This window comes from Globicephala melas, chromosome 3, assembly GCF_963455315.2.
Source record: "Globicephala melas chromosome 3, mGloMel1.2, whole genome shotgun sequence".
Taxonomy (NCBI): Eukaryota; Metazoa; Chordata; class Mammalia; order Artiodactyla; family Delphinidae; genus Globicephala; species Globicephala melas.
Window position 1 is genome coordinate 117,330,493 of NC_083316.1, and position 25,492 is coordinate 117,355,984.

The 25,492-nt window shown below is 41.9% G+C and overlaps 1 protein-coding gene and 2 pseudogenes across 1 annotated transcript; 1 reads left to right on the plus strand and 2 right to left on the minus strand.

Moving 5' to 3' along the window:
- The first annotated feature begins 2,765 nt into the window (after positions 1-2,765).
- Positions 2,766-7,708, plus strand: LOC115850698 (protocadherin beta-2-like; annotated as a pseudogene).
- Positions 7,709-15,365: 7,657 nt separating this feature from the next.
- LOC132597014 (mitochondrial ornithine transporter 2-like) lies at positions 15,366-16,271 on the minus strand (annotated as a pseudogene).
- Positions 16,272-20,987: 4,716 nt separating this feature from the next.
- On the minus strand, positions 20,988-23,309 carry LOC132597098 (transcription initiation factor TFIID subunit 7-like). Its single transcript, XM_060296317.2, has one exon. It carries the CDS (start codon positions 22,566-22,568, stop codon positions 21,519-21,521), a length of 1,050 nt encoding a protein of 349 aa, XP_060152300.1. The 5' UTR covers positions 22,569-23,309; the 3' UTR covers positions 20,988-21,518.
- Positions 23,310-25,492: the final 2,183 nt, after the last annotated feature.

Consider the following 25,492-nt stretch of genomic DNA (forward strand, 5'->3'; position numbering starts at 1 on the left):
TAGGAGTAAACCGAACTATGTAGGTAAGTGCCTTGTTTTCATTGTATCACCACTTAAAATAGCTAGCACTTATGAAACACTATGATGTTCCAAGAACTAGGCTGACTATTTCATAAGCATTGTTTCACATAATTCTTACAAATTCATGAAGTAGATACCATCCTTACATCCTTTTTTTTTTTTTTTCCTTCAGATGAGGAAACTGAAGTCTGGAGAGAGTAAAGAATTTTCCTAACTTAACATATATGATGTAGCAGAGCCAGTACTTGAATATGAGTCTTCCTGACATAAAAGTCTGTGCTCTTAATCACCACTCAAAAATATCTCCTAAAGATACTGTTAACAGAACAAGCCACTCATACACACACATACTCATGCTTAGGACTCTCCTTTAAGTTGAGTATTAGATAGGTGAGCAAATTGAAATAGGAAACAAGGGCCCAGCCCTAGTCTTTTAGTTAGTTGTCACCCCACAACACGTCATACAGAACTCTGTGATGTTGACTGAGTAAAAGAGTGTATCCCAAATAAGCCATGATGTTTCCATCATTTGAGTAAATCTTCTTTCCTGTAAAATCAGAAATACTTTATCTGCAGCAGAAAACTATTTCAATGGGTTTCTTTTTAAGTTGGTACCATAAAATTCAACTTAGCTCGAACCTCACCTCCTCTGAGAATCTTTCCTGATACCCCATTTCTGTTCTTACTTAAATATTCCTTTTGAGTACTTCAGAGTGCCTGTGCAAATCTCTGTCTTAGCACTTATGACTCACTACAGTAATTATCGTTTTACTTTACTTCTAGGCTGTAACCTCTTGGGGTGTAAGTATCAGGCTGTATTCCATTTTATATCCCTAATGCCTTTCACAGTGCCTGAAATTAATCTGTGTGTAATAAACACCTGCCGATGAATTTAAAAACTCAGTGAATGTACAGCCCAACGACTGGCCTGTCTAAAATGGAAGAAATCAAATTCAAATTACTCTCAAAAGAAATTGTACAGCTGGATGATAATAAAGCCGTATACTAATTAAAAATTGTAATTAGCTAAACCCAAAGTCGGAGAAGTAATTTAAACTATCAGGAGGTAAGAATTGTGCCACTAGACCACGTGACACGAACACTTTTTTGTTTTTGTTTGTTTCTTTTTTTTTTTTTGACAGTTTCTGAGGGAAAGCGCTGTACAAACCAGGTTTTCAGTTCAGACGCCTGGCGCGCTGCAGGCTAAAAATGGAGGTGGAGCCAGGCGCTTGCCACAGACTCCATTTTACAAAAGACAAAACTGAGAGGGGCTGGGGGTTGACGCGCCTTGGAAGACGTCGGCAGCAAGCTGAGATTTTAGACCTTTCTTCAAACAAATGGGAACTAGATATATGTTGATGTTATCCCTACTGGAAGACTTCCGAAGGCTTCTTTCATTAAAGACAACGTAGTCAAAGAGGCTATGCTGGAAACTGAGAGAAAATCCAGCAGAAAAATGCAAGTGGTGAGTTTTCCTTTTCTTCCTGGGCGTAGCATAAGCAGTCCAGGAAAAGGAAGGCTGCTTTTTATAGCCGGTTCCTGGAGATTTGGCCTCGCAGCCGAAAGGGGAGTGTCTGCGTAGCGGCGGGCGGACAGACCTGAGCAAGGTGGTTTCCAAACTGACCAAAGATTCGTGAGTAAAGAATCACGAATCACGAATCACGAAGAATGGGTGGATCTAAACTATTAAGAGATCAAAGAATATTTTAGATACACCCACAGAAGAGCCTTTCCTCCCGAATAGGAAGCCAGACGTATAGAAACTATACATTTCCAAGTATTACCTGTAAACTTTTTTGTTTTCTGAGAAAAATCTATGAATCTGAGAAGTTGCCCCTTTGAAAAATTCTTGTGAATGTTTCAGAATGTGCATGGGGATGTGCATGAGATTTGGTCGAATTTTCCACCATTGGAAACCACACAGGGAGTTTAATTTCACAATAATATGCGATGCAATAGTGGGGTGAGTAATTTGCCCATTCTTGGGGGAAAATCACTGGATGAAGAACAACCTATGGTAAGTTTAACTCTCACAGAAGAAAATGGTAGGTATCAACACTAGTCACAGACCTCCTAAGGTCCAGATCGTGACAATCAGTGACAACCTTTGAGATGCATGCTCCTCAGCAACCTGGTTGTCAAAGCCTGCTCAAGATTTAATCTCAGTATATTAAGGAGCTGTTCACAGAATTCTCCAGGCTCACTGAATTTTCCAGGCTCACTGAATTCTCCAATCTCTGGTGCGTACTCATCACACATTTTAAATACCACTCATATCTGTGCATTATAAACATCCACTGCAAGAAAATTACCAGGCAACTTCATGGCTACATGGCAAACATTCAGGCAATTTACATAGGAAATAGTTTCAGAAATACCTTTCTTCATGTAAAAGATGTTGGAAATAGTTTCAGAAATACCTTTCTTCATGTAAAAGATGTTGGATGACAATTCCATAAAATTGGTGATGTTGACACTTACCTGCTCATCCTACAAGTACTTCCAGAAGAAGACTTCACCTCTTTAAGGATTATCTCAGAACTCTGGAATAAAAAGAAAATGCCTTGGTCCTTCCTTCCAGAATTTTCTTTCCATTGAATGTAAAAAAAAAAAAAATTCCCATATTCTGCCAACCTAATGCAAGACAGAGAGACGGGAGATACATCTCTTTAACATCACCTTATCTCCAATTAAATTAGGTTACTTGAAGCTAAAAACAAGATAGTATATGGAGACAGCTATCACCCTTGGCATTCTTGCTTTTTGGGCTCTGGGTAAAAAGTAGAGGAAACACCCCCTTTCTGAATAATGCTATAGTTATTGTTTTATTGCTCTATCTTCAGTAGTGTTTTCTTTTCTTCTGAAGCATAGCTAATTGTTAATTTATAGTCACAAGTACCAATGCCTTAGCTATTTTTATCTTTTGTTTACCTATAAGACAACTGATCTGGACATTTCAAAAAATTCAATATCAATAAAATACAGGGGACTGTTCTAGAATAAACAGATGTAACACCAATACAATCATGAAACTTGGTTTAAAAACATTTTCTAAGACATTCCTTATGTCAAGTGGTTAAGAAAATAAGTGCATTTGTAAAAGGAAGTCAAGAGTGAATATGAATTCTTATTTAAGTTGAAGAAAACTGGGGGAGGATAATGGAAGGATAATTTTAAAAAGTTATTAGGGACTGGATTTTAGTTAATATGGAACTATTGTTACTTCGGTACATTGAGAGACACTACTTGAAAATATTCCATTTAGATTGCCATCAGTCTGAAAGAAAGGATTGGGATGTTTTGGTAAAAGTAAACACTCGGAAAGGACGCAGGGTGGCGCTGCAGCATTAGAAGTAGAAGGAAGAAAGCTACCAGTCTGCGCTCCTCTAGCCAGATGCTCTGCTAAAGAAGCAAGCAGGAAAAGGAGGCTTTCTAAGGCAGTTGCTCCGGGAAATCAGGGCCATAGGCATCTCCACTTATCCCAGTGTCTGAGTGATACTGGGAGATAGATCAGCGACAACGTGAATCCGAGCTGGGTCAAGTTTGCTGGGAGACGAGAGTGCGATGGAGGCAGGAGAGAGGAAGAAATGCTTTCTGAAACAAAGGCAAGTCTTGATATTCTTTGTTTGGCTGGGCATAGCTCAGGCTGGCTCTGAGCCTAGGCGTTATTCAGTGGCCGAGGAGATGGACAGTGGCTCCTTTGTGGCCAATCTGTTGAAAGACTTGGGGTTGGAGGTAGATGATCTAGCTGCTCGGGCCCCCCGGGTCGTTTCCAAAGGGAAAAAAATGCGTTTGCATTTTGATAGGCAGACCGGGGATTTGTTGTTAAATGAGAAACTGGACCGGGAGGAGCTGTGTGGCCCTACCGAGCCCTGTGTACTACCTTTCCAGATGTTACTGGAAAATCCCTTGAAGTTTTTCCAGGCTGAGCTACGGATTAGGGACATAAATGATCATTCTCCAGTTTTCCTAGACAAAGAAATAATATTGAAAATTTCAGAAAGTATCACTCCTGGAACTACTTTCCTAATAGAGCGTGCCCAGGACTTAGATGTAGGAAGCAACAGTCTCCAAAGTTACACAGTCAGCCCCAATTCCCACTTCCATCTTAAATTACAAGACAGTTCCGACGGCACAATATTACCACGGCTGGTGCTGGACAAAGCACTGGATAGAGAGGAACAGCCTGAGATCAGATTAACCGTCACAGCGCTGGATGGCGGGATTCCACCCAGGTCTGGGACCACCCTAATCCACATTGAAGTCTTAGACATCAATGATAATGCCCCCGAGTTTGCAAAGCTGCACTATGAGGCGCATGTCCTAGAAAACAGCCCCATTGGATCCCATGTTGCCACTGTCTCTGCCAGAGATTTAGATATTGGAACCTATGGAGAAATATCTTATGTACTTTCCCAAGCATCTGAGGATATTCGGAAGACATTTTGGAATAAATGCAAAATCGGGAGAACTCCTTTTAACACAGGAACTGGATTTTGAATCTATTCAGACTTATACATTAAATATTCAGGCGACAGATGGTGGGGGCCTTTCTGGCAGTTGTGTGGTGTTTGTCCAAGTGATGGATTTGAATGACAACCCGCTGGAACTGACCATGTCAACGCTTATCACTGAGATCCCAGAAACCTTGCAGGAGACTGTAATTGCTGTATTCAGCGTTTCAGATCCTGACTCTGGAGACAATGGAAGGATGGTTTGCTCCATCCAAGATGATGTTCCCTTCATTCTTAAACACTCTGTTGAGAATTTTTACAGTTTAGTCACAAACGCAGCCCTGGACCGAGAAACAAGATCCGAATATAACATCACCATCACCGTCACAGATATGGGGACACCGAGACTGAAAACCCAGCACAACATAACCGTGCTGGTGTCCGACGTGAACGACAACGCCCCCGCCTTCACCCAGACCTCCTACACCCTGTCCGTCCGCGAGAACAACAGCCCCGCCCTGCACATCGGCAGCGTCCGCGCCACAGAGACGCGGGCGCCAACACCCAGGTCACCTACTCGCTGCTGCCGCCCCTCGACGCGCACGTGCCCCTGGCCTCCCTGGTGTCCATCAACCCGGACAACGGCCACCTGTTCGCCCTGAGGTCCCTGGACTACGAGGCCCTGCGGGCGTTCGAGTTCCGCGTGGGCGCCGCCGACAGCGGCTCGCCCGCGCTCAGCAGCCAGGTGCTGGTGCGCGTGCTCGTGGCGGACGACAACGACAACGCGCCCTTCGTGCTGTACCCGCTGCAGAACACCTCGGCGCCCTGCACCGAGCTGGTGCCCAGGGCGGCCGAGGCGGGTTACCTGGTGACCAAGGTGGTGGCGGTGGACGGCGACTCTGGCCAGAACGCCTGGCTGTCGTACCAACTGCTCAAGGCTACGGAGCCCGGGCTGTTCGGCGTGTGGGCGCACAACGGCGAGGTGCGCACGGCCCGGCTGCTGAGCGAGCGCGACGCGGCCAAGCACAGGCTGCTGGTGCTGGTCAAGGACAACGGCGAGCCTCCGCTCTCGGCCAGCGTCACGCTGCACGTGCTGCTGGTGGACGGCTTCTCGCGGCCCTACCTGCCGGCCCCGGAAGCGGAAGCGGCGGACGCGGTCCCGAACGCCCCGCTCACCGTCTACCTGCTGGTCGCCTTGGCGTCGGTGTCGTCGCTCTTCCTCTTCTCGGTGCTGGTGTTCGTCGCGGTGCGGCTGTGCAGGAGGGGCGGGGCTGCCTCGGTGGGTCGCTGCTCGGTGCCCGAGGGCCCCTTTCCAGGCCACCTGGTGGACGTCAGCGGCACGGAGACCCTGTCCCAGAGCTACCAGTACGAGGTGTGTCTGACGGGAGGCTCCGGGTTCAATGAGTTGAACGTCTTGAAGCCGATTCTCCCTAGTGGTCTGGTTCAAGACACTGGGCAGGACTAGTGCAAAAAGGCAATTGCAAGAATAGCGTAGGTTTCATTAACAGAAGAATCAGAAAGTTGTCTGGCTACGAATGCTTTCTTTTAAGTCAAGGCTCTTGAGTTGATATAGTATTTTCTTTATATCTTGATTTTACTTTCTGTCTAGTTAACCCTGCATGTTCTTTTTTGATCTACTTCCTACCTTTTCAATCCAGTATTAATGCCTCTTTCTTTTTCTAATAGGTGAGTAAAAATAAATGCATTATCTTTTAATGATGATTTCAAATAGGGTTATTTAAGGTAGTTATTTCAAATTCTCTATGCAAAGCAATGTAGAGAGACTTCTGAACCACCAATATTAATAATTTACCCTATTGAATATAGTCAGGTAATATTCTTTATAATACTCCTAAAGCAGCTTTGTCTGTGGTTAATGAAGTGGATAACTAAAAATGTTTTAATATGTACCATTTTAAGGTGTATCATCCTGTAGGGGCTTAGTACTCAAATACAACTTACACATATAATTCATTTTCTGTTTTGACATTTGCAATTAATATTTCAACACTGTATATGCTTATATTGGCTAAAAATGGACAAAAAATGTAGGTCAGATTACTCCTAGATTTGCCTAAAGTGTATTTATGATGGATGACTGAGAAAAAAAATTAAAGATAGGCATTTTGAACAACTGATCGTGCTTTTTCGTTTGGCATGAAAAGATTATTTAATAAGCATCTGGTGGAATGACAATTTGTTTTTTAACTTCTGAGATGTAAGTATTATCAACCTGAGGGCCATTTTAAAAAAATTTCAAGAAAGTACATGTATATATGTTCTCTAAATGCTTTATAGCAAAAGTGGTGTCCCATCCAACCCTACTTTAAAAAAATTAATATCTACTTGGCATTTATATGGTGATATATGAAGGAAATATTTTCTCTGTTTCCTCTCTTAGTTCCCTCCTTCAGATTTCAACCTGACATGACTTAGGATTATGTATTGTACTTTGGGATAAACACTGCCCAACCACATCAGCATTCTACCTCCTATAGAGTAATTAAAAGAAGATTAGAAGAATGGGAAGTTCTAAAGGGGAGAGAGCGATATCACTGTGAAAGTCTAAATTAACTACAACTAAGAATAAACTCTTGAAGCAACCAAACATCAATTTTTATGTCTATTTTGAATGAAATAGAAAAAAACCTTATTTTAAAGTACAAAATATTTAGTCTCCAATTATCAAATCTGATTAGGAAAAAATAAAATTTCTCCTCATAGGCATTTTCTCATCCAGAGGCATAGAACTTTCCAGAAATTGAATACTCATGACTAGAAGAAAGAGAACTGAAGTTTCTCAAATTTTTGAAAATTCTCAAAAGAGAAAAAGAATGTTGTTAACTAGATGTTAACTAGACTTATGTCATCATTTGCAATATGCACAAATATCAAATCATTGTCACACCTGAAGCCAATATAGTGTTACATGTCAATTACAGCTCAAAAATTTAAAATGCCTAATGACTGTTAAAAAAAAAATTTAATACTGACATGTCTTCAATCACACATAAAGTTATAATCATATTAAAATGGTGTTATTTTAGGTATGAGAGTGAAATACACGAATCCTTACTAATCAGGGGAAAGACAGTATTTCCTTTCACTCATTAAGTACTTTATAGAGATATTGAATCTGAATCTTTGGTCAGATTTCTTTTTCTTCTTTTCATACTTAGCTGAATTTTCATGAAGATCAGAGAAAAGGCAAAGAATTCTGATCAAGACTTCTCTGTATTTGGCTGGCTAAGTTGCAGCTCATGTGAGAACCAGGGAAGTTTTCAACTACAGAAAATATGGAGGCCAGTTCTTTTTTGGCCAATATGGTATATGATTTTGGACTCAAATTGGAGGCACTATATAACCGGGGAGTTATTTAGACCCAGACATAAGAAGACAGATACGTAATAATATCTTAGTTGATAGATGCACTGAATTCACATATTGTTGAGAAGTGATCAGAGTTTCGTAAAACCAGAAAAGATCATATGGACTAAATTTGAAGATAGGAAAAAATTATACCTTACTCTTGGTTCAAAGTTGCTTTTATTTCTTGGCTATTGGAAACCTTTTACCCTTTTATTTGAAGACAACTTTCAGAAACTTCTTTACCTGGATATTTTATTAAGTACATGACAGAGAGGGCACTATATGTATAGTACTAAGTATCTTTGCCACTTTTTGGAACTCCCCCAACCGAAAGTCCAGAACTAGGTAAAAATGATGACTTTCTACATTCATAATAATTTCCCAGTAGTTTTTCTTTTAAAGGATGGACAAATTCATTACTGTGAATTATTTCCAGATTGATCTCTTACTAATATTCTAATCTAGTTTTTAATACTGAAAGGCAAAGAGATGAAAATGAACTTTAAACTTTTATGTAGAGTTGTTAAAAGACTAAACTATATTCAAATATCACTCATTAAAACTAGTGAACTAACTTACCACACTTTTAATAAATCTTCCTTAATCCTTGAATATGGCTTCCTTGCAAATGGGGACTTTAAAAAATGACAGTTTTTAAACATATATTCCACTACTATATTTTGCTTTTTAGAGTAGATTGTTACATGTTTTAAAGCTGGCAACTTATTAGGCATAATTCAGTTATTTGTATGTCTAATCCTCATGTTCTTAGCCAATAGTTTGGTTGGTCATAGATTTTAAAATGTAAACTAGGGACTTCCCTGTTGGTGCAGCGGTTAAGAATCCGCCTGCCAATGCAGGGGACACGGGTTCGAGCCCTAGTCTGAGAAGATCCCACATGCTGCGGAGCAACTAAGCTCGTGAACCACAACTACTGAGCCTGCGCTCTAGAGCCCACAAGCCACAGCTACTGAAGTCCACGCGCCTAGAGCCCATGCTCTGCAACAAGAGAAGCCACTTCAATGAGAAGCCCCCGCACCGCAACGAAGAGTAGACCCCACTCGCCGCAACTAGCAAAAGCCCGTGCACAGCAACGAAGACCCAACGCAGCAAAAAAATAAATAAATTTATATAAAAAAATAACATGTAAACTAATTTTCCTTCTCCCTCTTTTGGTATTGAAGACTGTTGATGAACAGTCTATCAGTCTAGTTCTCATTCTTTTATCTGTAAACTTCTTTTCTCTAAGATGTTTTCTTTATTCTTGATGTTCTGATATTTGCTAGGTCCAAACCTGAGATTCACCCAATATACTGAATTTTTTTAAGTTAACTATAGTTTTTGGTGGGCTTTTTTCCCCCAAAATTTCCATTTGGCAGGTTTTCACAACAATTTGTTCTTTTTTTTTTTTTTTAAACAATTGCCATTTCCTTCTTTTTTGTTGGAGGAAATTAAATATCTTTTACTTTTAAGTTCTTTCCATGTTGTTCCAATCTCTGTTGCTTCTGTAAACATCTTTTATTTGTTGAGTCTGTTTTTCACACTGTTAGTCTTGTTAGTTGGTGATATTTTAGTGAGAACTCATGTTCTATTGGAGGTTTCCCTCATACCATTACTGGTTTTGGTAGTCTTGCAAAGGGAGGAAGGAGTCTCAAAGTGGTTACAGCCTCAGGCTCTACAAATCCAAGCCTTAATTAAGAAGCTTAGCTCAACTTTGCCACACACAAGTAGAAGTTCTGGACCAACACCTAATGATGTGTTTGAGCTGGGCCCCAGTCTCCCTTGGGTGGCACTGCTCTGCATTTGCTCTATGAAGCAAAATCTTAGGGACTGTCACCCTCTGCTTCTTGGCTGTCATGATGTCTGATAAGGCTATAGACATGAGAGCTAATGAAGACATCATTTACTTTTCAATCTTTAGAGTAAACAAGCTGATTTAATCTTAGAATAAAGCTGATTTTGAGGAAAATGAGTTGTAACTGAAGTAATTGATACATGAGAATTACCTACAGGGAAAAAACATGGTCTTGATTCATATGCATGACAGTGCTGCATATGGTGGTCCTGGATGACACACCCAACTTGCTGGATGACAAAGAAAACCCACTGCTAAGCAATCCTATATTGTGTACTGAGTTGGTACCAGGTAGAACAAGCTGGTATCCTGGATGGTGATGAGCTAGAACTCATGACTATTTTATCAAAGATTCAAAGCCTCAAAGTACTTAATGTTTAGCACATGGACCCACAACCTGGAAGTATAGAGCACTGAAGCATATCTAGGCTCCTAAGAGACAGACACAGCCAGGCACAAACATGTGCTGTTATTAAAAACAACTAGAAGCCACCTTCTATTTGGCATAATCATGCTATACCTGGTCTAGGACCTATCCCAGCCCTACCTTCTGTTCCTTGAACCACCCACAGAAGTTTACTCAAGCCAACACATGCTCTATCCTCTTGATCACTAATTTGATTTAGCCATCTTCCTCTTCCAATTCTCTCTGCTCCTATTCAATGATACTCAGATGTGGAGGATGAACAAGGAGCCTTCAGTGGAGAGCTGCTCATAAGGCCACCTTCTGAGCATTCTGGGGATGTCAACATCACTAAGACTAAGTTCCAGAACTACTAATATGAGAGGTTTCTGATTGGAATATCAGAGACAAATGGGTTCAGATTGTTTTTTTTTTTTTGGTACACGGGCCTCTCACTGTTGTGGCCTCTCCCGCTGCGGAGCACAGGCTCCAGACGCACAGGCTTTTTCTTCCAAGTTCAACAACTTGGGGACATTTTCTTGTTTAATTCAAGAAAATGATCAAGTTTGATACTCCACTGCCAGATATGGTCCTTCTGAGATATTACATATACTTAACTGCTGTAGCTTGGTATTAGTATCCCATGAAAGCTGGAACAGAGAATGAATTTCTAGCTACAGTATCACTATAGCATTGCAAGATGCATACCATCTGGTCCTGACAGTAGACCAAAGGGTATAATAAGATTTTTCAAAGTTGAGGGATACCAGGGAGTTCCCTGGCAGTCCAGTGGTAGGACTCAGTGCTTTCACTGCCATGGCCTGGGTTCAATCCCTGGTCGGGAACTAAGATCCTGCAAGTTTTGCACCATGGCCAAAAAAAAAAAAAAAAAAAAAATTGAGGGATAGCAGAGAAAACTCTAATTTTAAAAGATACATGCAAGTTCACAGTAGCACTATTTATAATAGGCAAGACATGGAAGCAAGCTAAATGTCCAACAACAGATGAATAAAGAAGATGTGGCATATATATATATATATATATATATACACACATACACACACACACACAATGGAATATTATGCAGCCATAAAAAGAATGAAATAATGCCTTTTGCAGCAACATGGATGGACTTAGAGTTTACCATATTAAGTGAAGTAAGTCAGACAGAAAAAGACAAATATATGATATCACTTATTTGTGGAATCTAAAAAGATGATACAAATGAACTTATTTACAAAACAGAAATAGAGTCAAAGACTTATGCCTACCAAAGGGGAGTGGGGGAGGGAGGGATAAATTAGGAGTTTGGGATTAACACATACACACTACTATATATAAAATTGGTAAACAACAAGGACCTACTCTTTAGCACAGGGAACTATACTCAATATCTTGTAATAACCTATAATGGAAAAGAATCTGAAAAAGTATATATATATATATATATATATATATATACACACACACACACACATACACACACATGTATAACTGAATCACTTTGCTGTACTCTGGAAACTAACAACATTGTAAATTAACTATACTTCAATAAAAATAATTTTTAAGGGCTTCCCTGGTGGCGCAGTGTTTGGGAGTCCGCCTGCCGATGCAGGGGACGCGGGTTCGTTCTCCAGTCCGGGAAGATCCCACATGCCGCGGAGTGGCTGGGCCCGTGAGCCATGGCCGCTGAGCCTGCGCGTCGGGAGACTGTGCTCCGCAACGGGAGAGGCCACAACAGTGAAAGGCCCGCATACCGCAAAAAAAAAAAATAAATAATAATAATAATAATAATTTTAAAAAAATTGACGGATAAATTATACCATATGGAAATAAAGTTTAAAATAAGGCTAGGCATCAGAAATATGGATTTGACCAACTTAAATCTTAGAAATAAATACCATCTCACCTCAAAATAAATAAATAGTAACCTGTGAGGTGATGGACATTAACTAACCTTATTGTAATAATCATTTCATAATAAACACATATATAAATCATAACACTGTACACCCTAAACATGCACAATGTTATTTGTCAATTATATCTCAATAAAGCTGGGGAAGAAAAAAGAAAGAAATACCATGAAACTAATTTAAAGACTACAAAGAAACCACAATATAAAAACAAAAACACAGTTAAGGAAAAGATTTTACACACACACATCATTGATTTTACATACACACACACACACACACAATTTGGATTCTATTTTTTTGTTCTAAATTGTATTCTAGAATATTGCTCTTCTGACTGAAAACAAACATCTAGACCATCTAGACCCTGAGAACAGAAACCAGACCATTAATATCTGAATACCCAGAGCTCAATACAGTATACTGTAAATGGTGTGAATTCAATAAATATTTTTATTTAGGTAAATAGTTTAATGATAGAACACTCAAATTTCTTTAAACACAATATTTCAAGTTACTATAGTTTTGTCTGAGTACAGATCTGAAGTGGTACAAATTGTATCTAAATATTGAACCATGAATTAAGCAAAAAGGGTGGAAAACAATTCTTCTGACTTAGGTTTCAATTCCTTACTCCCACTCTTGCTTGCCTCAAATGATTTCTATTGAAGATATTTAGGTAAACCTTTAATGGACAACATGTGAAAAGGTCCGTTGACTATAGGGCTAATTGAGACAAGCTCATGGGTACTGAGCAGGGGGCCTTCGGACTTTGAAAGGTCCACTTCCTGCAGAAGCCATTCCTGTTCTCTTTTCTGCTTTAATCCAGACCTGCTTGAATGAAGCCCCATTAAGTAGCTACTGACCACTTACGTACGCAATATATAACTTAAATGTATAAATAACTTAGAAGTAAAGTAGAAAAATGGTTTTCTTTTAAAGAAAAAGCAAATGGAAGACCAGCCACCGCTCTGGAGCACACCAGGCATGACACTGAGCATCCCCTCCCCAAATGTCTGCCCCAGCCCCCATTTGTCAACATCCATCACCCTGACCCTCTTGCCTCTGGCAATATGGCTAGACTTACCTCAGAGGTTTCACAGATAGAAAAAATCTGAAGGAAACTGGGGATTCCATACCAGGTGTACATTCCACCAGCAGTGATTGACACACATGCCACGTGCGATCATTGACACTGGGAGCCTGCCTCTTTTCAGCTTTACAGGCTGCTTAAGAACACTTCTTATTGAGAGAGACTCTGCTGGTCTTGGATCATCATGGAATGATGAGGCTTACTTTAGTAAGAATGACCCTCTTACATTATAGGGCCAAAGAACACATGCACAAGAGTGTGGGGATCAGACGAACTATGTTTTTCTGTTTTTGGTTTTTGTCAGTGCCTATATACATACATATGGTACAGTTTAATAAAGTTGCTTTTCTTATGTTTCATTGCTTTGTAAAATCACATCATATATACAGTCATCAATAAAACTCACAGATGGCCAGTACGAAATTTAGAAGTTTCCAACACTGTAAAAAAATGACAAGGAGTTATCAGCCCTCAGGTAAACTTCAGGATGGGTCAGCCCTAACATTAATCACTGTGTACTGCAAGCACTAAGTTCTGTCTAGTTCTATTTGAGAGGAGAGGACTTCATCCACTGGTAACGTCACCTGATCACCATCAGGGCACAAAAAGTTCTCATGGCTTTGGCACTCTCTGTTCCCTGGAAGGGTTTCTGACTGGTGGAGGCAGAGAGGACAGTGAACGATCCAAAAGGAATCAACAACCCCTAAATGGGCCAATAGTACATCCTGGAATCCTACCCAGGCCAGGACCCGAGACTGGAAGCCAAGAACTGTTGTCAACTACATGGGTCTTCATCCAAGCACAGAAGCACAGCCCCATCCCTCACCCCTTCCTCAGTCTAAAGTAGAGCAGAGGGGAAGCTCTTTGGGAGAAGAGAGGAAGGAAATTTGGTACAGACAAAGGCCAGGCTACTTCCCAGAGGCCTAATGCTCTAGGCCACACCTAACTAAGAGTGTGGAATATGATCCCACTTTGAAGATGAATAGCACTATTTTAAGAGTAGAACATCTTGGGAAAATCCAGGGTGCCTACTCTGAAACTTTAACTCGAGGCTGTGGAAGACACATCAGTATGCAGGTATATTCTCCTCTTAAGAATCTAAGATGACAGAGACCACCCTCGTGGTCCAGTGACTAAGGCTCCACGCTCCCAGTGCAGGGAGCCCAGGTTGGATCCCTGCGCAGGGAACTAGATCCCGCATGCCACGACTAAAAACATTCTGCATGCTGCAACTAAAGATCCTGCATGCCGCAACTAAGACCCGGTGCAGCCAAATAAATATTAAACAAAAAATCTAGATGAGAAAAAGTATGAAATCTTGCCATTTGCGACAACATGGCGGGACCTTGACGGTATTATGCTAAGTGAAGTAAGTCAGACAGAGAAAGATAAATACTATAGGATTCCACTCATATCTGGAATATGAAAAACTATAATAAACAAACAAAACCCCTAATAAATGAACAAACCAAAACCAAATAAAACAAACGTCATTACAGACAACAGAGTAGTGGTTATCAGAGCGGGCAGGTAAACGAGGGAGACAAAGTGGATAAAGGGGATCAACTGTATGGTGATAGATGAAAACTAAATTTTTGGTGGTGAGCACATTGTAGGGTATACAAATGTAGAAATATAATGCCATAAATCAAGATTACCTCAATAAAAAATAAATCATTGTAAATGAAAAAATGTAGATGGATATTTTCGTTTTCAAGCACCAAAAACTTTTTAAAAACTTTAATTGGCTAATATAGTGCACATGTTAAGCAGACTTTTAAAGAGACCCTACATCTTGAGTGGGTTAAGTAATCATTTATAACCACCCTGAAACATGTTTAACTCGGTTTTTCTAGTGACATGAGATTAAACATGGAAACCAAACTGTGTTTCACTCACAACATATAAGCAAACAAACTGCATGCACATGTGTAGATTTATGCAAAAGCCCGGTGATACAACTATGTTTAGCTTTTCAGATTAGGTACATACGGCCACCCACTCGCCCTGTATTATCTCACCAAACACAAGAGCAGCAACTTTTCTATTTCAATACAATTATGGGCAGAAATTATATGATATAAAATAGAGGTTCTTCCATAAAGGTTAAGATTTAGCATATAAGCAGGGAAGACAAAAGCAAAGTTCCCATGAAGTCAAAAATAATACCACACTGGTCCAGTGCTCCATGAAACTCTGAGTTAAATTATAGTCCTCAAAGGCGTGTACTTGGATCCAGATTCACCAAGACACTTCAGTATGCTTCAAACTGGCTCATCATCATCTTCCTGCTGTATTCATAAGCCAAAAATAGTGCCGCATTGGCAGGGAACGCTCGAATCAAAGTAGCTTTCAGACCAGAATATAAAGCTGCTACTCGTCCTTTTTCACAACACTTAAAAGAGTTGTGATAAATCCTGCCTGTTTTCCAAACATGGAAAGAACCTGAATTCTGGATTTGATACAATCCACTGGGTATATGACAAGCCAAAGGCAAATTCCAGCAATTCCACCGCTTAACATCAAGGGGACAGGGCCTAGTTCATCTTTTGATCCATCCGAGGCAAAAAACGATCGGCTCAGTTCATAGCCACCGAAGAAGAAGAAATAGCCTGGTACTACTTGAAACAGAGTGCTCGTGAGTCCGTGGTAGAAGCCCAAGGGGCCATCCTTTCTAAGGATACTCTTCACGACGGACCAAACTGTATTATGGCTTTTTGCTATCCTCCCTGACATCTCCAGTTCGTGCATGGTCTGCAGCCGGCACTTCACCAGCTCAGTGGGGCACAGGGCCAGCGCGGCAAACGCAGAGGCGACGGAACCAGCGGCCGCAGTCTGCAGATCATTCAGCTTCGCCCGCTTGTCCAATCCAACCACTTCCCTCACGAACTGTTGGCAGAAGCCGTAGCACAAGAAGAGGACTGAGTTCTCGGCGACGTAGGCCATCAGCGCGGGGGCCGGCCCCTTTGTAGAAGCCCCGCAAGCCCACCTGGGAGTACGTCTTCAGGCCACAGTCGACGAGGCCCTTGTACAGGCCAGGGAACGTCTGCATCTTCACTTGCATTGTGTCGAAGGGCTGCCCGGTCAGGACGCATGCTGTGCCCCCAAGGGCCCCCGCGGTGAGGTCGATGGCGGCTTGGATGGCAGGATTGGATTTCATGTTCGCCCACTCTTCTGCTGGTCTCCGAGGAAGGGAACTCTCTGGAGCTTAGGAGGCCGTCCCGTGTCCAGCCGCCTGCTCTTGGCTCTGTCTCCGGCGCGGGAGAAGCCGCTTAACCCCAGACTAGGCCGCGGGCCGCCCTCCCCACGCACTGAAATAACCCCCGGCCCGCGGGCCCCCGCGCGCCTCTCCTGGCGCCCTGCGGCCGCCGCGTCTGGGCCCTAAACCCGTCAGCCGCCCTCCCGCTCGCTCCGCGCCGCCCGGCGGTCCCAGCGCCCGCGTGCCCCGGGGCCGACTAGAGAAACACTTCTAATGAATCTCAATACAGCAGTAGAAAGCTGTCCGATAAATTCCTGCGATTACGGCCAGAAACTCCAGGCGCTGCTGCGGCGGAGGAAGACTTGCCTTCCTGTTCGGCCAGAGACCCCCATCTCCCGGCAAAACAAAATGGGAGGTGCTTGATCGCGCCTGGGGTCAAAGAGTCAATCTACAGAGACAAAGGTTTAAAATAGGGAAAACGAACAAACACTTTGCGGGGTTTACCTGACAATCGGTGGCTCCTTCGGATCAGAAAACCCTTAATCGTCTCCGGAGAGGAATGGCGGCTCCACAAAGGTGCCGGCCGCCGCGCCTCTCCAGGTGTAGCTCTTTGCCCGCCGGGGGCTACGCCGGGGGAGGCCTGAGGCGGGCAGATCCCCTGTGTCGTGGTAACATCGCCGAGGATCCTGGCCTGAAGCCCTGTGAGCTGGTGGGACGCACACCCTCGTTATTTCTAGAGGTTAAGTCAAGGCCGTGTTCAATCGCATTGGAAAACATCTATATACAGCTGAAAAACTTGATATAAAAGACCTGTGTGGCTCCAGCGCTCTGTGCGTGCTAAGTCTCGGGGTTCTTGCTGAGGAGCCATGCAGCTTTATGCAGCAGCAGTTCTGGATATAACTGACTACAGGCCTAGTAGGCAAGATGCAGTTTGGGGCATCAGTGAGGGTACCGCTGTCAGGACACACTTTTCCTCCCATATGCTTATAATCCCAGCGTTGGAACGAATTCTCTTAAAGTTTACATTTTAAGCCCTAGGCGGTATTTTACTTTGGGGATAAAAACAAAATGGTGGAGGGGGCAGAAAGTATGCTAAAAGGATTCTTTCATTTAGAAAGCTTTCCTTGTCTGATTCTTTGGGTATCAGTTAATATTTAAAAGTGAGGCACCTAAAAGCAGATTGTGCGTGGATACTGTTTGTCAACAGGTAGACTTCATTGTAGTAAGTAGTGACTTGGCCTTTTCTTTGGAGAGTGCCCAAATGTATCTGGATTTCTTTTCTCTGGTACCATATGGTTTCTTCAGAGAATAATCTTCCAGTCTTGACTGTGTGTGTGTGTCTGTGTGTGTTTGCGGGGGAGGGGGGGTGCGGGTGGTGTTTACTTTGGGTACTGATTTAATGACACCAAGTGGGAGAAGAGGGTTGACATCCTGCAGTCAGAAAACAGACTTTCACACAATTCCCTTGTTCAATGCTATGGACCCCCAGCCTCCACCTGTGCCTTCTTTGGTTCAATTTACCCAGAAAATAAACTTTCTGTCTGTGGCATGGGGAAGGAAAAGTCATCTGGCTTGAGTGAGATAGGGCTCCTGGACATCCAACAGCTCTGAGCACAGATCTTATTATCTTATTTTTTTTGTCTGTGCCACATGGCATGCAGGATCTTAGTTCCCAGACCAGGTATGGAATCTGTGCCCCCTGTGGTGGAAGCCCAGAGTCTTAACCACTGGACTGCCAGCGAAGTCCCTGAACACAGCTATTAATGAATCCTGTTTCTAGCCTCACACCTTCTCTCTTCCTTGGAAACTGCCTGCAAAAACTGAGCCTCCGTGTCTATATCAAGTGGGTGGGTTTGTTTCTTTGGTATACCTCCTTGCAGACATTTAGCATGTAACTTTCTGTGATCTATGAATTTATCGTTTCTTCATCTGCTTTGGCCTTCTGAAAACATTGACATCTCTCATCCACTGTTGTCTCATCTCCTATTTTCCTTGCCCTTGGCGGTTACTATATTAGCAGGCTATCTGACAGAGAAAAGAGATTCATGAGAACAATGTGCCATTTTAAACTACAAAAAATTTTTTTAATTTTTAAAATTTTTAAAATTTTGTATCACATTTGATGGTTTTTAAAAATTAATTTTATTTATTTTTGGCTGCATTGGGTCTGTGTTGCTGTGCTCAGGCTTTCTCTAGTTGCCGCGAGCGGGGGCTACTCTTTGTTGCGGTGCACAGGCTTCTCATTGCGCTGGCTTCTGTTGTTGCAGAGCATGGGCTCTAGATGCACGGGCTTCAGTAGTTGTGGCATGCAGCCTCAGTAGTTGTGGCTCACGGGCTCTAGAGAACAGGCTCAGTAGTTGTGGCACATGGGCTTAGGTGCTCCACAGCATGTGGTATCTTCCCGGACTGGGCTCAAACCTGTGTCCCCTGCATTGGCAGGTGGATTAACCACTGCACCACCAGGGAAGTCCCTCACATTTGAGGGTTTTTAAAAACTGTTTTGGTTTTTTAAAACTGTCCATTAATTACCTATGGTTCATTGTTTGTTTTTTAGAAGCACATACAGTTTTTACAAACACAAGAGATGCTGGATACTACAATAAATCATCAACTGCTTTTGCATTAAATTCATATATGTTTATGTTCTGGAGAAACCAAGTTAGTAATCAGCGCCAGGCATCATGAGGGCATTAATAGGGAAATCGTCTGTAATTTCATTGAATTATCAGACATAGTTGTGCAATAATACACAGATCTCAAGTTCCATGAAATATATTTAAACAGCTGGACTTGGAACACATGTACTCCCACGCATACATGGAAAACAATGGCAAAGGAACTTCCAAATTCTCAGTGAAGATGCACACCCACATCACATGTTCCCTAGCAATCAGATGGAGTAGCCAGATAGGATTACCAGAGAAAGTAAGGTTTGAGCTGAGGGCTGAGTAACAAAAAGCTAGCCATGAGACTATCTGGAGACTGTTCCAGGAAAAGGGAAATATAAGTGTAATATAAGTAAAGCTCTGTAGTGTGAAAGAGCTGGGCGTTTGAAATATAGAAAGAAGGCCAATATACCTGCTGTGTGGTGAGCTGTCTTCCTAGTCTGTGTTTTCACACAATTCTTACCAGGTAATAAAAGTTTAAGCAGAGTTGAAGACAGTCCTTCAGAGGCATGATTGGTCACAATTTGTCCAAATTTTTTGTCTCAAACATTTGATCTACAAATTCAAAACGTCAGGCTTTATGACATTTAGATGTGAACATAAAGATCCCATTTCCCTAATCTATAGAAATAATGCAAAACAGAGACCACACTGACATGCTTATTGCAGCATTCTGTGTAATAGCAAATTTAAAATGGAACAACCTAAGTGACCGGCAATAGGGGAGTGAATAAAATTAAGAATTTGTAAAATTTCTGCATTGCTTAAAATTTTCAGTGAGTTTTTTCTTATACTATTTTAAAACACTAATTAAAAAAGTTCAACTTCCATTCATGAACTCAGAAATATTGAAAACCGTAGCCCACCTATACATCACACTCATCAGGCAAGGGAGCTATGAGAAAAGTGAGTCTTTTTTGGTAACTCTGGATTTACATGAAGGGAAATGGATCCCAACCTTCTTAAGTTTTTCTCTTTTGAAGTTTACATAACAGATAATTACTCTTCATTATGGAGGTTTTAATATTTATGCAAGACCAAGCCGTAAATGAATCAAATAAAAACCAAAGCTACAGTAGTAAACTGACTCAGTTTGCTTATGCTGCGGATGTATTTGAAGCAAACTTTGTTTCTGCTGTAATTTATAAACTTTTAGAATGATTCTTTAATTTGAAATCAGTCAACCCCATTTAAAGCAGCTGTTTCTTTATACACTTTTCTACCATTTCAATCAGGCTTTAAATCAAATTTTTGATCCCTGTACGTTCAGACCCTAGTAAATAGGCAATAATAGTTTGCTTTTATTCTAGGAATTGTTCTAAGTCCTTATATGTATCAACTCAATAGCCAACAACTCAAGGGCCCCCAGGTAGGTAATATTATCACCTCCATTTTAGAGATGAAGAAACTGAAACCAACAGATTAATTTACTTGCCCAAGATCAATCTCAACTAGGTCACTGAAATAGGATACAAACACAGGCACCACATCTCCTGAACTTGTGATTTTAATCTCTACTCTTCTTTAGTAAGTTTACAGTGACTAACAAGGCAAAGTACGTAATGTCGGTGCATTTACAGCCTAGTGAGGACATGGGCAACAGGTAACTTAGACTTTGGTGTGATAGATGCATAATAATATTTATCCCAATAGACTATTATAGAGAAAGAGTAGTAATTAAACTCCTTGAAAAAAATGTAAATAAGCTCAGGATTGAAAATAGTGAGAGAATGTGGTGAGATCAGGCTGAAAGAAAAGAATTTAGGATAGTTTAGGAACGTTCTTTATCTCCTGACCTCCAAATGGAGCAGGTAGATTGGAAACATAATGCAAAGATGACATTTCCCCATTTCTTTGCCTCTGCTGTTCCTCTTTTTCTTAAATTCTAACACAACTGCTTCTTTTCCTACAAAACAGAATCCAATTGGTCAGCCCCTTAAACCCCATAAAGAAACCACTTCAGAAGAGGATCTGATACCCACTACCCCTAAAAGAGCAAGACACATTATAAGGTGAAAATTACTTGCTTTTATTTATTGTGAAAACAACTTTATGAAATGATTTGCAATGCAAAACGTGGAAAACTGCTTTGAATAACTGGGACAATAGCTACAGCATGGGAAAACATATGTAAACAAACTTCACTGCCACCAAACTAGACTCTACTAATTTATCTCAGATGGCATCACAGAGTAGCAATGGCAGCTTCTCGTAAAAGGAGAAACAGCAGCAAAGTCCTGCAGTGAAGCTGTGATTAATTACTAAACTCAACTGTTCACCCCACTAATCCTACAACTTCCCTACATTTATCTGTCTATACATTCCTACTTACTACAGGACAAACACCCACCAAAGTGGTTCCAAAAGACAAATGAGATAGAAATTCACAGTTACATTTGTCTGCAAGACAAATCCAATAGAAGGCAGTGGAGGAAATTGGGAACTACTACAAAGTTTTACTATCTAGTCCAGGTGATGAAAACAAAGTTTTTCTTTCAAGGCTGACCACTGTCAGGAATGAAATTAAGTATCAAAACTCTGCTCACTTCTCTAGGAGTGATTCTAGCTCTTCTTGCAAAGAGCTGAGCTGCTCCTTTTCTCGGTCTTCCTTTTGTTTCAGTTCATCCAGCACAGCCTGAAATCTGTTCTTGAGAGCCAGGTTTTCCACTTTCAGGATGAGATCCTCCTGTCGCTTTGCCCTGTCCTGGGTCTCTTGGAGCTTGCCTTTCATGTTATCAATCTGTTTCTGAATTCCCATAACCAGCTGATTAGTTCCCTCGTCTTCTTGGTGGTGTTCATCTGACTCATTTAGCTTGTCCTGTAGCTGCCTTTCCAGATCTTCCTCAGTGTCAATGATGTTTATGTCTTCTTCATCTTGATGCTGTGTCTCATCTTCATCTTCACTGCTGCTGCTAAGGTCATTGAATATCTCCCGAAGCTCATCATGTTCTAATGAGTCACGGCCCTGCCTGTGGCCAGACATGCCTGGGGAAGAGATATCAAGGCCTTGGTTTTCTGCTTCTTTTGTTTCATCTTCAGCAATTATTTCCCAACGGGTACTGACAGCTTCGGCATCTGTGCTCAGCAACCGCTTTACTTCTTTTTCCACATCTGGAGACTCAATATACTTCTTCTTTGCTGTCTTACGGAACCTTCTCTTTCTGACATTTTTTAGAGGCAGAGTAATTCCATGGTTCCATACAAACTTTTTCTCTTTGTCCTTATCCTTTTTCTTGCTTGCTTTGGGATCAGCAGTGGCAACTGGTTCCTCAACAGGAGGATAGAGATCACCGTCAACTGTGGCGACAAGCATCTGAGAGACATCAGCTGTCTTGTAAAAGGTTTTTTTATCAATGGTTTTCAAACTTTCCATAACACATGGCAGATCTACCAATTTTGACGCCAATGGGACCCGGTCCACGCTGACAATTCCATGACGCCCATCAGGGTGTAACTCAATTGTCAGTCTGTCCTTCAGGTTGACATGACCAGACTGTACCGCCCGCCTCACGGTAGAGGCATACTCCAGAGGTAGGCGTAAGATAAACTGGCTCTCTAGTTCGTGAGGAGCATCATCTTTGCTCTTACTCATCTTTATTTCTTTGTGACTCACTTTTTCTCTAATAACCACTTGTTGCACTGAAAAATTTCAGCTATTTCAACAGAAAGACCACTTCTTTATAAATTCAAGTCTTTAATTACAAACAGTTCTGGATAGAAGAGCAACTAAGCGTCTGTTCTGAATTAAGCCCCAAGTCTTTATAAATATGCTGTAACAATACCAGTCGTTACTGACGCATTGCCTTACGCAGGTCCATTTAAATCTATCAGCTGCGATGCCAAGTTCCAACCTCTAGATGCCGCTGCAGGACAACGCAGGGAAAGCAAATGGCGGCTCCCACGGAATGATGTTCGGCACAGAAAGTAAGGCTCAGCAGATACTCCCAATCCACAAACTCTCCCGGAACAAAGATACGCAAAAAGCGGGGCGTAGTGAGCTCTCTTCGCCTCAGGTACTTACAATCCAGTGACGATTATAAGTCCAGTTTCTCCGGACAGGCGCGAGCGGAAAAGGAAGCCACTCAGAGCAAGGTGGCCGGGAGCCGAGCGTCTCCTTCCGAATTCCTTTGTTCTTCCCGGCACTTGGCAAAGCGATCCGCTGATTATCGGTGAAATGGCTGAGGACGGGCAACGCGAAATCTCGCCAACAACCGCAGCTCCAAACGCCAGATTCTGCAACTCCGCAGCTCAGCGGGACTCCGTCCGTTAACGGCCGACCTAGCCGAGAAAAGACAGCTACGTCACCACACGGGACGGGAAGCTGCTGTGAGTCGCAACACGCCTCGGGCGGAAGTGCGGGCTTCCCAAGCGCGCGCAGGCGCAACGGCCGAATACGCGCTCCGGCGTGTCTTGTTGTCTCGCGAGAACTTGGTCTTAACGGGATGAAGGTTATGTTTCGTAAAGAGGGGTTGGTTTAGTGCTTCCCTATTGGCGCAGCGGTTGGGAGTCCACTTGCCGATGCAGGCGTCGCGGGTTCGTGCCCCGGTCCGCGAGGACCCCGCGTGCCGCGGAGCGGCTGGTCCCGTGAGCCGTGGCCGCTGGGCCTGCGCGTCTGGAGCCTGTGCTCCCCAGCGGGATAGGCCACAACATTGACAGGCCCGCGTACCGAAAAAAAAAAAAAAAAAGCTGTAGGTTCACAAGTATTTAGAGAAAACGGTTATAAAAGAGACATAGATTGTCCCGTCCGCCCCCGCTAAGCTAGGGCTTTTACCGGATCTCTGTGGGGCCGGATACCTCCTAGGCTTCCGCGATTGCCAGAGATAGGGCGTCCATGCGAAAGTGGTTTTTGTTTCTGGAAATATCTGGGCATCTCCACAGGCTATATTCAATCTGGAGCCGTAAAAAAACTCATAACTAACCATACCGTGGATTTTAAAGTACCCAAGTCAGTGGAGTGAGGACGTGAAGCCCACTATAATTCTTAGTCTCTGTTTCTTGATTATGAAGATGACTGTAGGGGGCCCGTGACTCGGTCTGTTTCTGTTTTGAAGACCCCGTGAGGGAACAAGGATGATTCCTCTTTTTTTATTTTAGTTCATTTATTTTTTTATACAGCAAGTTCTTATTAGTCATCCATTTTATACATATTAGTGTATACATGTCAATCCCAATCTCCCAGTTCATCCCCGCCCTCCCCTCCCCTGCCACTTCCCCCCCCTTGGTGTCCATACGTTTGTTGTCTGCATCTGTGTCTCAATTTCTGCCCTGCAAACCGGTTCATCTGTACCATTTTTCTAGGTTCCACGTATATGCGTTAATATACGATATTTGTTTTTCTCTTTCTGACTTCACTCTGAGTCTCTAGATCCATCCACGTCTCTATAGATGACCCAATTTCGTTCCTTTTTATGGCTGAGTAGTGATTCCTCTTTTTAATGTGTTTGACGTAGATATAAATGTAAACAGAGAAGGTCGTGTTCTTCTGGAGGCCCACGTTCATTTAGGACAGTTGGCTGAAAGACGAATAGTCTGATTAAAGTAGAATATAATTGAAGTATTACTTCCTTCTACTCATTTGCCAGTAATTTTTAAATTAGTTTGGAATTTTAAAAAATCCACCTCTACTGTTTGGATAACTTTTCTGCTTGCCTCTTCTTTAGGTGGTCAAGTATTCTTCAACATGTATTTATAGTACTTCAGTCTAACTGTGTAACAGTTTCCACTTATTCCTCTTCATTTCCATTTATTTATTAATAGGATCAATTTGGTAGACTATCGAGGTCATTAAAATTTCAATTTCTATTCTCTAATATATCAACACCTGCATCTAAGTTTTAGAGAATTCACTTAAAATGTGATTAACATTTAGAAAATTCACTTTATTTCTTTATGTACTTATTGTTTCCCTCACCTAAGACTGGAAGCTCCATGATAATCAGGAGTCTAATATCATGTTCATCCGGTCCCAGTGCCTAGTATCAAAACGTGGGAGATAAAAAATATTTGCTAATTGAATGAAACAATTGATTCATCCACAAAGAACATAAATACAATCTAAATCCTATAATAATTTGTCAGAAAATACATTCTGTGTCGCCTTAAAATGAGATAGAGCCACTTTATATATACATTTCCTCTCCAGTCACGGACCGTGCCAATTGTTATGAGGCCAGAAGTTTGCAAATAGCGTGTGTGAATGTGACCCCTTTTGTTTCGTACACTGTGCTACCGTGTGCAATTTAAATGGTTTGGTACCAGTCTGGTTTTTTATGTTAAGTTTGAAGGGAAATTATGCTCTTCTACATAACTGTATTTTAGCTCTTTGTTTTGTAATGTAAAGAAGAACGTTAGCTGATGTATATGTAATTTCCAGGATGATCTATTTCCTCTTTTTGAAGAAGTTTTTCCAATGTGCTTGTCCCTTAATTGTACCTGATTTTACTTACTTCATAGATATGAGTTTAGCATGCTAGCCTTTGCATACTGCTTTACTTAACCCTATAAAATGTGAGGCCA

Bases quoted from the DNA above. Each gene is read 5' to 3' on its own strand.
- LOC132597098 (XM_060296317.2), bottom strand. From the start codon at position 22,568: ATGAGTAAGAGCAAAGATGATGCTCCTCACGAACTAGAGAGCCAGTTT.